This window comes from Schistocerca cancellata, chromosome 1, assembly GCF_023864275.1.
Source record: "Schistocerca cancellata isolate TAMUIC-IGC-003103 chromosome 1, iqSchCanc2.1, whole genome shotgun sequence".
NCBI classification, from domain to species: Eukaryota; Metazoa; Arthropoda; class Insecta; order Orthoptera; family Acrididae; genus Schistocerca; species Schistocerca cancellata.
Genome location: NC_064626.1, coordinates 843204949 through 843221722, shown reverse-complemented (window position 1 = coordinate 843221722; position 16774 = coordinate 843204949). Strand labels below are relative to the sequence as shown.

The window sequence follows — 16774 nt, the reverse complement described above, 5'->3', positions numbered from 1 at the left end:
TTTACAAGAGAACTTAGATGAGAAGATCTAAAAAAAAGTAACCCATTAAAGGGAGACAGATATTTTCGAATAAATTCTAATGGGAACATAAGTTAACAAAATATTCAGAATATATCTGAAAAGTTGAGACATCGGTATGAAAATTTGATAAGAAAAACAATTGAAAGGAATAAAGGTATTCAGAAGACAAAACAGAAATGTATGTTGGCTGGACATAACATTTGATCATTTAAAATGGGTAACATAGTAAGCAACTACAAAGTTAGTACTGTGCAAAATGTGATTTCTTTAAATATTTGTGTAGTTCAAAAGCTGAAGACAGAAATACACTTGACAGATATTTGTATGCCTGAACTAATGCCTAGTAAGGCTTTCAAAACTATTTGAATTATGAGAAACAAAATATGCCTGGAGATGATTGTGTTTTGAAGAAATGGTTAAAACTGGAAGGGAAGGAACACAGAAGAATCTTGCAGAATTTTTTGCAGGTAAAGATGATTACCTAAAATTAGGATACTGGTATTGATCTAATTATTATACTTCACAGGAAAAGGACATAGGAAAGACATGAATAAACATTATCAGCACCCTCTTCATAATGTACAAGGTATTTATTAGAATCAACACCAGTTACATAAAAGTAAAAGAAAACAAATCATCAAATAATTGAACATACTTGCCTTACAAATTGGACAACTTGCAGCTTGTGAACAAAATTGATCAGAACACAGTATGGCTTTTTGCTTTATCTTATATTTGTAAGTTTTTTGAGAATGTTTTAGAACCACTTACAATGAAATTTATACTAAAAATACACAACAAACAAGGAACTGATTGAACCTTTGTCAGTATATTAGAAAATATTAGGTTTTTTCAGCTAAGCTGTTCACCTCAGGTATTTCCTGAACTGTTTAAGATATTTTAATTCTGTTTTCACCTAAATTAATTGTGAAAAAGTTCTCATTAAATGACACATAATCTTTCTTCAGAGCAACGTTATTTACAGAGATACTGGTATCAGCTTTGCTTTCTCAAATGGAACTTCAGTAATTTCTGCTACTAGTATCTAAAAGAGAGAAATTAACAGCTGTTCAGTCTTCAGTAGCCAGTTAGTGGTATTGGAGAAATTAGGATTTATCATATTTTTAACATGAAACTGATTGCTTCCTTACGCCAAAGTACGCATTGTTCGAAATTATTGTCAGATTGACGAGTTGCTCCAGATTGACACTGCCAATCTACTTGCAAAAGCAGAATAGTTGAGAAAAGTTTAATGTAAAATAGATACATAATCACACTTTGTGTTTATGTGGTTGGACTGACACCATCTGGAAGGCTAAAGGCATGGCATGTAAGTATTATTCACCAACTGATTACAGTAACATTTATGTTGTTGTTCATTGCAGAGCCTTGAAAGAAAGGCGCACGTCAAAAATTGAATGGATTTATAAAACTTAGAATTGAGGTATGTATTATTAAATAACAACTTGATGCCACGAGTTTAATGGAAAAATATGCACACTGAAAAATTACAGCAGCAACAGCAACAAGAAGGAAATCTCAAAAGAATGTGGTCATAAAAACTTTCTTAAAATTCCATTTAAATCATCAGTTGTTTAAATGCCCACTTTCTACTGCAGTAAACATTTGCTGTTGCTAGTGTAAGGTTTATGGAAGAGAGATTCCGTTGATATCATTGCACATGCTGCAACTTTATGCTGGTTTAAATCTTAGATCTTTGGAACTTACACATGTTTACTTCTTTGAATCGACACCAGAGAAAACTGCCCAGTGGCATAAAATCGAGCAGATGTCCAGACCAACCTATCATGCTTTAATATACCCTATCCAGCAACCAGGAAACAGCTGAGGGAGCACTTTTCTAACCACAAGCAAGATGTGGCCAGACACTCATGATACTTCCTTTAGGAGAGGTGGTAGCACTTTGGTAAGAAGTTTTGTATAACAGATAAGTTTTTTTTTTTTTTTTTTCCTCTCCATTGAAGTAAGGACCAATCATGCAGTCTCCAGTAAACCGATACCAAATGTTCATACTTCATTGCCTCTGGTCTTCAACTTGGCATTAGCCAGTGCAGATTTTCAGCAGCGCAGTAGCACATTTCTTACTCAGCTTTTCATGATTTACAGAACTATCTTAATTGGTAAAGAGAATTCGGAGAACGGCTAGCCTATTGTGCTAATGTCACATGATACTAATGTATCTGTAAATGTGTAAAATTACCTACATTAATTTATTGATTTATGCAACAGTAGTTATTTCATATATATGTCATATCATAAAAAATGTTCACTATATTAGTGACAATCTTTTCCAGGATTTAATTATTTTCCCTGATGACTGTGAATTTAAACGCGTAACTCAATGCACAACGGGTCGTGTTTATGTACTAAAATTCAAATCTTCCAACCGAAAATTCTTCTTTTGGATTCAGGTAAGTGTCTTTATTTCATGTTAAGAAACTTAAGATAGCCTAGTTATTTAGATATTTGTAAATGCCCAGCTGAACAGTTAATGCAAACATTGTAACTTTAAAGTTTTTAAAAATATCCTTTATTAAATAAACAATTTAAATAGTATTTTTTTCACTACCATGTCTGTTTTGCTAAATTTATTTGAAGGTGCGCAGTTTGTTTGTTATCTTGCTTTTCCGTGTCACCATGAATCATCTTCCTTGTGTATTTGAACACTTCTCTTTTCACCTCGTGAATTCATAAAACTTGTCAGGTTATTCCAATAACTGAGGAAAGAGGGCGTAGTTCTCACCATGTACCTTTAGAGGCAGATGTAGCCCATTCACATGCGTTTGGCATCATTTTAACAGTGTGGCCATCTTGATCCTGCCAAAAACTGATAGATCGGAAACACTATGACCAAGCTATCAGCGGATGTTATTCAGCAGCATTTGGCAACAGAATCTAGCAAATGTTTGTCGAACTGTGAGTGCAGCCTCTGTCTTCCCCAAGGAAGGAACTCTTAGGTGTGAAAGCTGGGATGGTGTGTCATTTAATTTTCATGTGTGTGTGTGTCAGCAGTACTACAGGTTTTTCCTCCTAAATGTAAATACAGGCCAGCAATTGCCTCATACATTACCAATGTAATACAAAACTGTAAATCAGTAAGCCATGAGTAACATTGTTTCAAAGTAAAATTTTTGTATTGAAGATGTTACTAGGTGCTGTCACTTATCTTACATTTAGATTTACGATTTCTGTTTAACATGACTACTGTCAGAGCCAGGAAAAAATCCTTGAAAGCATTGGCATACACACATTTAAACATATAGTTTCGTTACCTGCTTTCCTGTACATGTTGCACATTTCTGCATATACCTGTTACTATCCCACAACACAGTAACTGAATTTAACAGTAATTTTCCTTGTGATGCACAACACTTCTCTTTCAGTTTGATAAGCATCTCTTCAACACTCTTGTACGTACAAAACAAAGTGGCGATAAAAGGTGCTGCTCTTTTTCTTCTGTACCTTTTTTGTAGTCCAACCAGACAGGGGTCCCAGGTGGACGAACTATTTTCGTAGAATGTATTATATGGTTGTATCTCTGTATGTTACTCCAGACCATTACTCTTAGATAGTTTAAAGTTGGCCCTGTTTTCAGTGATTTCTTGTCAATAGTGCAATCAAACCATAATGGAACTCCCCTTCTATTTATGTGTAATATTTTAGTGTTACATTTAGTTATGTTCATCATAAACTACCAGACCTTGAGCCAGTTATTAGATATTGTGGGGATTTTCCTGCATTTTGATAGTTTTCTGACTCCTATAGACAGTAGCATTTCTACAAACAGTATTGTGGGAACTCCAGACATGATTCAGTACATAATTTATGTATATTGTAAACATCCCTTGAACACTCCCACTGGATACTCCCAAAGTTACTTTTGCATGTGTATTTTGTCTTGTTAATAAAGTCACGCTGAGCTCTGTATGTGGCAGACCTGAATTCAGTCCAAAACTCTGGTCTTGATGCTCAGTAAGCTCTTGTTTTGTTCACAAAGTGACTGTGCAGAAGTGTTGTGGTAGCTTCCCAGAAGTCAAGAAATACACGTCAACCTGACCAGTGATTTCTGTTGCACTATACATAAAAAACAAAAAGTTCAGAAAAGTTTTAAAATTTTCAGCCATAATGCTCAAATTGTCAACAACAACAACAACAACAATAATGTCCTAATTTTAGCTGTATAGTATAGTTTGCTTACATGTAATATTTGGAGCAAACATCCTTCACTTAGTCTATTTAATTACAGAAAACCCTTCAATGTTGGAACAATATCTTCTAAGCACAAAAATTGACTGCATGTACAGCCGTGGAGCGAGACCCCTCGCCTTTTCGTTATGCTGACCCGCACAGCTTTAAAGTTTGCTACACAGCATAACAGGCAAGGCGATGAAGTGCTACCAACATACTATGCACAGGTGTGAAGTTGAAAAACTACCTGAACTTTGTCAGACTGTTAGCAATCCTGTGTAAGACTACATTAATGCTGATTGGTGTGTTAAACGCAACTCGTAAATGTAAGATATAAATGAAAGAAGAAACGCTAACTGGTATCAACTGTACTAATAAAAATGAATTTCAGCTTATCTAGATAACATAACTGTTTTAGTAAGACAAAGTACACCAGATGGTTATGAATTAGCAAAATATTATGCGCATTCGGCCACAAAACGGTCTGCGTCAAAGTTCAGACCAGTCATACTGGATTACCATTGCTGACAAACCATGAAAGTGTTGCTAATTTAGCAATGCGTGAAGATTCATAACGAAATTCAATTAAAAATCGTTCAGTGCCACACTTAAGTCAATTCATTTATTCACAGAAGTGGAAAAAGTAGGCATTAACACGTATGAAATACTAAAAGATTTTCATATTTACATCCAAGGGCATCGGTACACAATAAAGGTAGCAGTAAAACGTATTGGAGGTGCGAGAATTTCTTACAATTGCTTTACTGATAGTCTATCTGCCTCCATCGAGATTAGAAACGAAAACAAACCAGACCTCCCTAGCAGTAGCAAACACCTTTCACTACGCTAGCCGACAACCCAGGCAAACAGCCCTCTATTATTACCCCACACATGAATAAGCCGGCAATTTCGCAATGAAAATGGCAAAATGATCTGCAGTTTCTGTTGCGTAGAGCTTTCTGGACTCAAAAACATGAATTTTCTACCTTCATGTCACAGCTTATGTGGCAGTCATTCGGGATGTTTATCGAAATAACAAAATATTGTTATCAGTGAGTAAATTTAGTAGGATAATTCTGTTCCACCCCAGGAAATAAACGGCGACATACCTGCCAAATGTATTCTACAATGTCTCGAATTCTCTATTAGACTCGCCACAGCCAAACATTCATTAGCCGAAGTGTTTCTTAAGCTAGCTAGCAATGGGAATGTTCGCACTTCTAAAACGTGTTGGCATTAATACTGGGATCTGAATTATCAAGTGTATGGGCAAATGGATTTTATTTGCATTCCTGTAAACGTGATTTGGATCGAAAGCGTAGCTACAATTAATATATTGTTGTATCGACTGCAAATAAAACATTATGAATAAAGAGTGGGGGAGTTATTTATGTGGCCCTAATCTTCAGTAAGTGTTGCAGCTATTTTCGTTGTTAGGATTTCGTCACATAAATCGGTAAAAATGGAACCCTACTAGTCTCACTTTTGATTGTCTATCTGTGTACCCAACCCTTAAAACCCGTTTACCTCAAGTACAGGTAGACCTAATAAGCGAAAATTTATCGCACTTCCTGTGGTATACGGTCCCTTGGTGGTGTAAAAAATTCATTTTTATTAGTACTGTTCATGCTAATTAGCGTTTCTTCTTTCATTTACATCTTATATTTACATGTTGTATAATACAGTAATCAGCATTAATATAGTGTTACACGTGACTGAAAACAGTCTGACACAGATTGGATAGTTTTTCAATTTTACGCCTGCATAGTTTGTTGGTAGCACTTCGTCGCCTTGCCTTGTATGCTGTGTGGCAGACTCTAAAGCTGTGCGTATCAGCATAACGAAAAGGCGAGGGGTCTCGCTCGTTTTGTCCACGACTGTACAGTACTGATGTTTGGTTTTCCTATCTTTGGATCTAGGGCATATCATGCACCTGCTTTGTAGTAATGATATAATATTTATTTATTTATTAAAAAACGGGCAGCATAATTGGAATTTCCTACTCAGTCTGAGTTGAAAATTTGCGTGAAAATGCTTTAGACCAGGGGAATTTTCTACGTCACACCTTTCCGTCATCCTCCATAAACAAAGCTGCACTGATGTTGAAATATATCATCTACAGTGTGTAAAAGTAAACTACCAAAGTGTTGAAGTACAAATTATACAGAAAATCGTTTTAAACATTGAGAAATTAAACGGGTTCGTGAAACTCCCATCACAGTAATGAAAGGTTAAAAATGACATCCTTGGAACATTAAATATGGTACATTTCCTCTGATGAAAAAATGCAAAAATAGATATGTATTTGTGTAGCTGTAATATTTCTGATTTTAGTACTTGGGAACAGCATGTAACTTATAAGGAAAAAAAGATTAAATATCAAACTATGGGCATTGTCTGATAAACTATATTAAAAAGAAATGAAGTTGTCAGACTCTTGTGTTAGAGCTATGTGTATATGGTTTCTTTAAGAGGGATATTCTTGATGAAAGATCCGTATCAGAAATGTTACATTCCTAATTAACAAAAGATAACTCTTCCAGTTCCCACATCACTAACAAGGGAACATCCCCATCGCACCCCCCTCAGATTTAGTTATAAGTTGGCACAGTGGATAGGCCTTGAAAAACTGAAGACAGATCGATCGAGAAAACAGGAAGAAGTTGTGTGGAACTATGAAAAAATAAGCAAAATATACAAACTGGGTCGTCCATGCGTAAGATAGGCAATATTAAGGGCAATGTGAGGCGAGGAGCTCCGTGGTCCCATGGTTAGCGTGAACAGCTGCGGAACGAGAGGTCCTTGGTTCAACTCTTCCCTCGACCGAGAATTTTAACTTTTTATTTTCAGTTTATGTGAAAAACTCTTATGTTTTCATCACTTTTTTTGGAGTGATTATTACATCCACAAGAAAACCTAAATCGGGCAAGGTAGAAGAAACTTTTCACACATTCGCCAAGTGTACTAGTTAGGTGGGTCGACAACATATTCCTGTCATGTGACGCACATGCTGTCACCAGTGTCGTATACAAAATATCAGACGTGTTTTCCTGTGGAGGAATCGGTTGACCTATGACCTTGCGGTCAAATGTTTTCGGTTCCCATTGGAGAGGCACGTCCTTTCGTCAACTAATCACACGGTTTTGCGGTGCGGTCGCAAAACACAGACAGTAAACTTATTACAGTGAACAGAGACGTCAATGAACGAACGGACAGATCATAACTTTGCAAAAAAAAAAGAAAGCAAAATTTTCAGTGGAGGGCAGATTTGAACCAAGGATCTCTCATTCCGCAGCTGTTCACACTAACCACGAGACCACGGCGCTCCTCGCCTCACAGTGCCCTTAATATTGCCTATGTTACGCATGGACAACCCAGTTTGTATATTTTGCTTATTTTTTCATAGTTCCACACAACTTCTTCCTGTTTTCTCGATTGATCTGTGTTCAGTTTTTCAAGGCCTATCCATTGTGCCAACTTAACTAAATCTGAGGGGGGTGCGATGGGGATGTTCCCTTGTAAGTATGCAAATCTTCATAAACCTTAAATGGTTGTTAATGCAACAAAACAATTGCCCAACAAGGAACTTTTAACGAAAACTTCTTCAAAATGGAAATAATAGTTAAGAACTGTCAGCTGCTAATTTTTATTTACTGAATGGGTGTCCATTTGTGCTATGTCGCCACTTATCGTACCCGTATGTAGAAGTAGGAAGTCGTCATAATTGGCAATACTGCCAACCTATGCAATCTACCAGTGTTGTGTGGCACCTGATGAGTAATTGTTGTACAGCAGGGTTCATTTAATTAAATTTCATAATCAATACTGCAAATAAGCACCACATTTCAGCATGAATGTGTCTAATATGCTGTCACGAAATTCAGTTGTTGGCAGTGAATGAAGTTAACTCTGTTTTTCTGTAGTCAACGATGAGTTGTAAGTGAACAATGATGCATGAATGTGATTTATTTAGAATGTTGTGTATTGTAAGAAATCGTATTGAAGTGTTGAAATATGACTGATATTTGTAAGTATTTTGTACCTTTTAAATGAATGAAAACCAAAAATGAAAGGGTGTGAATCAAAAAATCACTACCTGTGATGAAATATGACAAAAAGAGTGAGTAAAATTAAAATATATCAATTAAAAATCCCATTCATTGTTCCAATGGCTTAAAAAGGGATCTAGCCATAATCTCTGTCGACTTGGGTGGAAAGGATGCTAGTATCTTGGTTAGTATTTTGGATGTCAGAAATTACATTGGATAAAAGAAGATTGACAATTTAAAAAAGTATAAAATTTTATTGAATCCATGGCAAACTGACAAAATTATAATTTCAAGAATAACAGATAGTATAAAGAGAACATTTCAATTGGACTGGCTGTCATCATATCCATTATTCGTTTATTCTAAAGTAGTGAAAGGTGAGCATCATAAGTTGTGTGCACTTTTCTTGCCATGTATAACACATGGCAGTCATCATGGTTTATTCATAAGCAGTCCATTCACGAATTTCAAAAAATTTCACAGATCTCCAACAATGCATGTGAATTCTGAATGGCATAAAGGTGCAGTTGACAAGTCAAGCAATTTTGTTGATCTTACGACACACAAAACTGAGTAGAATAACTAATTATTGAGAAAAATAAAGAAGGAAGCTTAGGGTTTAACGTACCGCTGAAATTGAGGTCATCAGAAATCGAGCATGTGTTCAGAGTAATTCGAGGATGAGTTATGAAATTGGTCATGACCTTTTAAAGGAACCGTCCCAGTATTTGACTGGAATGAGTTAGCCAAATCATGGAAAACTTAAAATTCGAATGGCCGGACATGGATTTGAAACATCATTGAGAATATTGTGAAATTAATGATGCTAGATTGAAATTGGTTGTTTTTTTGGATTATGTTGCTTACCTTTAAGAGGAAAAACAAAGCAAATTCTGTTTTTTATGGTATATTGCGATTAAGAGTAGAGTCAGCGGATGAAAGATTGCAGAAATATTTTGAAAGTGCCTCTAAAAATGCTATGTATATATCTCATAGAATTCAAAACAATTTCGAATCTGGAACAAACTGTACAGTTTTGTTGTGTATTACCCTACAGGTTGTGTGTGGCTGGAAACACAATGTAGTTTCCACATAGATAAATTTGAAAATCTTTGTTGAAGCTTGTGGTAATGGTTCAAAGGTGCAGATTGTGAGAAATGTTATCCTTACGAAATTTTTGAAGACAGTAAAACAATTGAGAGATTTGGGCTTACGGCAGGACCAACAGGAGAAATTAAAATCTGGGAACGTAAAACACATTTTATTATGATTACATTGTCATTTATCATTACTGCTTACTATGTAGCGGAGATGCCGGGTCACAGCTAGGCACAACAAGAAGGCTGTCAGACAAAGCTTTCGGCCAAACAGGCCTACTCTCTCTCTCTCTCTCTCTCTCTCTCTCTCTCTCTCTCTCTCTCTCTCTCTCACACACACACACACACACACACACACACACACACACACACACACAAAACCACAGTCTCGGACAGCTGAAGCCGGACTGTGAACAGCAGTGCATGATGGGAGAGGCAACTGGGTGGTGAAGGTAAGGAGGAGGCTTGGGTGGGGAGGGAGAGGAATAGCGGAGTAGGGGTGGAGGATGGTAAATCACTGCTTGTGGGAACGTACAGGGATGAGGTGGAGAGAGGGTAGGGCAGCTGGCAACTAGGTACAGCTGGGAGGTTAGAAACATGGTGGGGTGGGGGTGGGGGTTAGTGGAAAAGGAGAGTAGTAAAAATACTGTGGGTACCTTGGTGGAATAGAGGACTTTGTAGTGCTGGAATGGGAACAGGGAAGGGGAAGTATGGGCAAGGACAATGACTAACAAAGATTGAGACCAGGAGGGTTACAGAAACACAGGAGATATGTGATGGAAAGTTCCCACCTGTGTATCTCAGAAAAACTGGTGTTGGTTGGACGGATGTGGATAGCGTAGGCTGTGAAGCAGTCACTGAAATGAAGAACATAGTGATGGGCAGCATTCTCAGCAATGGAGTGGTCCAGCTATTGTTGGCCACAGTTTGTTGGTGGGCATTTGTGCTGACAGACAGCTTTCTGGTTGTTATGCCCACATAGAATTCAGCACAGTGCTTGGAATTTACCTTGTAGGTCATGTGACTGGTTTAGCCTTGGTTTTGGTAGGATAGGTGCTGCTTGTGACAGGACTGGAGTAGGTGGGGGTGGGAGGATGTATGGAACTGGTCTTCTGTCTAGGTCTATTACAGTGATACGGGCCATGAGGCAAGGGACTGGGTGCAGGGGTTGTGTAGGAATGGACACGGATACTGTGTAGGTTTGGTAGGTGACCGTGGGAGGGGGGGGGGGGGGGGGGGAAGGATAGTGGGTAGGCCATCTTCATTCCAGGACACAACAAAAGGTAGTCAAAACCCTGGTGGAGAATGTGATTCAGTTGCTCCTCTCCTGGTTGTTACTTAGTCATGAGGGGAATGGTCCTTTGTGACCAGATGGTGGGACTTGAGGTGGTGGGTGACTGGAGAGATAAGGCACGAGAGATCTGTTTTCGTTAAGGGTTGGGAAGGTAATTACGGTCTGTGACGGCCTCAGTGAGGCCCTTGGTATCCATATAGATGAGCCACCTGTGGCCATCGCATCTGTAGAGATGAGCGGTCCCTCTCAAAATATACCAAGTGGTTCACTGAGGCCTCCACAGACATAATTACCCTCCCAACCTTGAACAAAAACAGACCTTCCGTGCCTTATCTTCAGCTGCTCACTACCTCCCAAAGTCTTACTGTCTGGCCATGAAAGAACATTCCTCTCATACTCAGTACCACCCAGAACTGGAGCAACTGAATCACTCTCCACCGGGATTTTGACTACCTCTTGTTGTGCCCTATCCACTATTTTTCCCACCCGTCCCACAGTGGTATTCTGTCCGCTGCCCACCGAACCAGCACAACATCTTCGTCTATTCCTACACAAACCCAGTTCCCAGTGCCTTGCCTCATGGCTCATATCACTGCAATATTTCTATATGGAAGACCTGTTCCACACATCCTCCCACCACCACCTAATCAATCTGGTCACCGGCATCACCTACCTATCTCTCCAAAGGTAGGGCTACGTGTGAAACCATTTATGTGATCTAAAAGGTCAACTGCTGCCACTGTGCTGCACTCTACGTGGGCATGACAACCAGCAAGCTTCTAACCACATGAATGGCCACCTATAAACTGGCCTAGAAACAGCTGGATGACCTTGTTGCTGAGCACACCGCCCAACACAACATTTTTTATTTCAATGACTGCTTTGCGGCCTGTGGCATCTGGGTGCTTCCCACCAGCTTTTCTGAACTGCGCAGGTGGGAATTCTCCCTGCTATATATCCCAGACTCCTGTAACCCTTTGGCCTCAACCTCCATTTGTCATTGTTCTTACCCATCATGCCCCTTCCCTACTGGAGTTCTTTAGGATCTGTTCTGTATTCTACTATCTGGCACATTGAATGATATTGCATTCCTAATCATTAAATCACAAACACAAACAAATTAGCCAAATGATCCCCCCTGCAAGCTAAAACACAAGAGAAGCAAGCAAAATCGTCAGTCAAGTTGATTAACTGCGATCTGCACTGAATTATCCTCGTCGCCAGTTTTGCATCATCTCGTTGCCACTGTAGAGTCTTGTGCCACGGGAAGCAAGGAGAGGATGTTGTTTGGTGGCTGGTATCCTCTTTCTACAATAAAACTGCACACATGTATTAACAGGGTTCTTTATTCATAAGAACAGGAAACTACTTATCTTTAAGCAAGCTGTTGTGGTACAAGCTCTTCCATAATAATCCATGTTAGCCTCACTGCTGGTGAAGTAAAAGTCCCACTATAAACACCACACTCTCGTAGCCAGTGACTTGAACTGACAGACGCCAATTAGAATAGTGGCTGAGCTAGTAACTGAACCGACTGTGACTGATACTGACTGTGTCTGCATATGTACTGACTGTTTGTGACTGACTGGGCACTCTGGTCCATGTTGGCGATCTAAATACTGGTGGTCGAGAGGGTGTTGCTTGCGAGTCTTTGGCCACTCTCCTGATAGGTGTGCTTGATTCACCACCTATTATTGATCTTCTTGCAACATCTTTGCTGACCAGTGTCCTGATGACAGCTTACATCAGCACCCAAGATAAAAATCCAACAAAGACAAATTTACCGACTTGAGCGTTTGCTAGGTAAAGTGCAGTGAATGCCCAGTATCGTTTGTGTCAGGCTGGGTGAAGATTCTGATCTAGATGTGAAGAACATACAAATGCATTTAGATGCAACACTCCCAATAAATCTGCCATGGCTACTTATGTTAACAACACAGGCGTGCCTTCGACAACATAGATAAAAATCTAATAATATTTCACAGAGTAAAAAAAGGCAACTAACTGAACCTCTGTGAAGAACTCTGAATTCGCAGCAGAAAACATTTGAAGTACACACTCAGTGACAAAGCTGAGAGAGTGGCATTGAAATTCTGCAGGAGCTTATCGAATATACTACTCAATGCAGAGTAATGTTTACTTTTGTCTAGTTTTGAGTGACATAAATAATTAAAAATTTCGAAATCACAAAACCAAAAAGTAAACAAAGAAATATGCTGAAATTAGGTTTATAATTTTATTATTTTTCACATTTTCTTGTTTACAATAATGATAATCTTGAGTGAAAAGGTTGTAGATAATTAAGCACTTACACATATGTTATCTGTATCTTTGATTTGCAGTGTAAGCTAGTAGTGAATGCTGTTCGACAAAAAAGACACTGTATCTCTACATTCACACAATCTCAGGACTGTTCATTTTGTTAGGTCATGTTTTTGTGACAAGTGGAGATGAAAATGTGTATTTATGACAAGGGTCAGGTTCTTTCTGCTTGAACATACTATAAGTCGCTTTATTATTGTTTAAAATTTGTAATCCTAGTGCCCTATTATGTTAACATGTGTTGATTATACCGTATTTCGAGTGAATTGAAACTCAAACCAGGCAACTGGATACACCCAGAAAACCAAAATCCGCATGAAGATAAGGTTGTAAGCCTTTTGAATGCCTCATGGGAGAAAATAAAAAGTGACTGACACAGAATTTTTTTAGTTTATCTTTTATATACATGATCATAAAATAGGTCCCATAATTCTGTAACAGACTGAAATCAAAGAGCTAGACCCGTAAATGCTTGCATGTGGTCAATGCTTGAAAATGGGAATGGGCTACACCTTTTCCCCCATCATTTGATGCTCTTTCTTGCCCCAGTTAGGTATGACAACCTGCCGCCTGAAGGGGAGCAACTTCTGTCACATGATCTGTTTAGAATCAAACAGTTATCATGTCAGATCCAGATATGTTTTCACTGTTGAGTGAATTAGTTGATTTTCTATTGTGTGAGATTGCTTCTCAATGTCTATCATTTCTTGTTCAGTGATTGGAAGTAGAAACTTTAAGACAATTACTCACAGTTAAGCAATTTCAGCAGTCTGCTCTCAGTATTTAATTCCTCTCTCTTGTTACCACCTGTTTCACTGAGCAACTGAATTAGTGATATTGGTCCATTTATTGACTTCATGTAAGAACAAAACACATTAGGATTTTTGGTCAGATTGGTTGGCAGAATTTTGCTTTTGAATTAATTGAAATTTTCTGTTAGTGTTCTTTCACTCATTTTCACTTTATTCAGCTTTGTTTGTCAGCAAGGATATTGACTTGGCTTAAAACTTGAAGTTCTGTTTGCTTTTCAGTGACTTGCTAAAACAACTATTGAACTATTTCTGTTTTCCACATTCATTTATAAGGCATATTGTACAATTCTTTTGAATTTTTTCCATTTGTGCACAACATCTTGGTCCTTTGAGATGAATATTTCATATTGATAGCTTAGATACTTTGTAATTTCTCCTGGCGCACATATTTTCGTATGTTCCTTAATGTTTCCTTTATCACTTATAGCCACTGATGTTGTAACAGTCTTATGGTATCTAATTTGCTCCTCACTGCTAACTGATTTACAGAGTTAATCTGTCAGTTGCTAGTAGATCTAAGACATTAATCTCATGGGTCACTTCCGTAACTATATGTTTTAATTGCATATTTCTCCTATTGTATAGTTGGTCAACAAAAGTCCTCTCATTTTAAAATAGCATTAACAGGAAATTTACCTGTGGTACATTTAAAGTTGGCTTTGAATTGCTGTGCCATTAATGCTCCTCAGGCAGGTGGTCTATTAAAGCATCAGATTGCCTTGCTTGGCCCACCTAAGATGCTTATCTTCACCTCAGTATTTACAACTATAATCAGTAAAGTATCGCCGGCCGGTGTGGCTGTGTGGTTCTAAGCGCTTCAGTTTGGAACCGCGTGACTGCTATGGTCGCAGGTTCGAATCCTGCCTCGGGCATGGATGAGTGTGATGTCCTTAGGTTAGTTAGGTTTAAGTAGTTCTAAGTTCTAGGGGATTGATGACCTCAGAAGTTAAGTCCCATAGTGCTCAGAGCCATTTGAACCAAGTAAAGTGTCTTGGTTGCGTGTTGATACATTGACATTGCTTCCTGCAACCATAAAACAGAGTCACGACATCACTTACCACGTAGAAGAGTTGCGTTAACTCTCCGTGCAGAATAAAAGGAATTTGTGCAGAAGTTAAAAGCAGTGTATATTTTTTTGAAATGGTGAGAACCAGTGTGCATGTGTAGAATGGTTGTAATGCAGAGATATTTTCTGTTGAAAAATTGATACAAAATCTACTTAAAACTTTGAACTAAAATGCTGTTAATAAAAAATTTAAAACAATGAATTTTTGACTGCTAAAGTTATTTTAGTAAATGTGGAGATCATTTGTGGTGATTAATAATAAAATTTTGAAATGTATCCAGTAAGTGTAGTGGACATATGCTACACAGTGACTTATTTAAACATTCTTTTTATGAAACAGGAACCAAAGACTGATAAAGATGAAGAAAACTGCCGTCGTATTAATGAAGTTCTGAACAATCCACCAACTCCTGGTTCTCAGAGAAGTGGGGGAGGCACACCAGGTAATGCATTCTGTTGCTGTACATATTGCCATAAATGTTATCTTGCTAGTTGAGTCTCCAGTGCTCTAGTCCATTGCCTTGATACAGCCCCAGGCCCAGACTGCATCCACAACCAAATGAAGCATCTCTCAGTGGACTGGCAGTGTCACATCCTTGACATCTTTAATCAGATCTAGAGGGAGGGTGAGTTCCCATATCAGTGTCCAGAAACCCCCAAGAGGTGGCACAGTTACTGCCCAATCAGCCTTACCAATTTTCTCTGTAAGTTGCTGGAACGCATAGTGAGCAAGTGGCTGTGTTGGCTCATTGAGTCTTGCAGTCTTTTGGCTGCATCTTAGGATGGTTTTCAGAAAGGTCGCTCCACTTCTAATAATTTGGTTCAGCTGGAGTCCACCATCCGGTAGACACATGTTCAGCACCTCATCACTGTCTTTTTTTGATTTACAGAAGGCGTATGGCACGAAATGGCGTCACCACATTTGTACATTAGTGGGTCTCTGGAGTCCACACAAGTTTCTTGTCAAGAACTTCCTGTCGCACCTTACATTCTGGGTTAAAGTGTGTGCTTCACTGAAGTACCCTCCATACCCAAGAGAATGGGGTCTCACAGGGCTCTGTACTGAGATTCCTCCCCTTTCTGGTTGCCATAGATGATCTTGTGGCGGCTGTGGGGTCTTCGGTATTGCCCTCTTTGTATGTTTATGATTTTTGCTTTTATAAATTTCTCCTATAGTATGGGTGTTGCTGAGCATTGCCTACAGGGTGCCATACAAAAGGCGCAGTCATGGGCTCTCACCCCTGGCTTTTGGTTTCCATCTGTCAAAGACTCGGGTCATGCACTTCTGCCATTGTCGTACTGCCCTTCCCCACCCAGAGCTTTAGCTACATGATCAGTTACTTCTTGTAGTTGAAACGCATCACTTTTTGGCACCTGCCTGACGGGTCTTCCCCATCTACCCCAACTTAAGCTGAAGTGCTGGCTACACTTTGGTACACTTAGCTGCCTCAGTAACACTAGCTGGGGTGCAGACCACTCTGCCCTTTTGCGGCTCTATAAAGTCCTGATTCTGTCCTGCCTTGCTTTGGGGTCCTTGCATGTGGGAGCTTTGCTTATTGTTCAGCATCACCCTCAGCATTGCAGATACTGGACCTCATTCATCATTGTGGGGTCCGACTTAGGACAAGAGCCTTCTGAACTAACCCTGTGAACAGACTACTAGTCGACACTGGAGTTCCTCCATTACCTATCAGGTGCCAACAACAGCTACTGAATTAAGCTGTTCATGTTCGTAGCTTCCCAGAGCGTTCCAACTACCGTGCCCATTTCCCTTCAAGGGAGCTCCTTCTCCCTCAGTGGGAGGATTTGCCTCGAAGTCCCCTTTGATCCAAAAGATTCCATAGACTTCACAACTTTTTGCCACCTGTTCTAGGCTACCCTTCAAACGTATTTGGGTTCAGAAG

The 16774-nt window shown here is 38.9% G+C and overlaps 1 protein-coding gene across 3 annotated transcripts in view; it reads left to right on the top strand.

The window, feature by feature from the left end:
- LOC126188934 (proteasomal ubiquitin receptor ADRM1-B) overlaps positions 1–16774 on the top strand; it is a 98058-nt gene that overhangs the window by 11362 nt on the left and 69922 nt on the right. For all 3 annotated transcript variants that reach the window (XM_049930669.1, XM_049930678.1, XM_049930658.1), the window contains exons 2-3: positions 2337–2453; positions 15211–15313. In XM_049930669.1, the coding sequence (XP_049786626.1) occupies positions 2337–2453; positions 15211–15313 (220 nt within the window). The remainder of the gene's footprint in view (positions 1–2336; positions 2454–15210; positions 15314–16774) is intronic.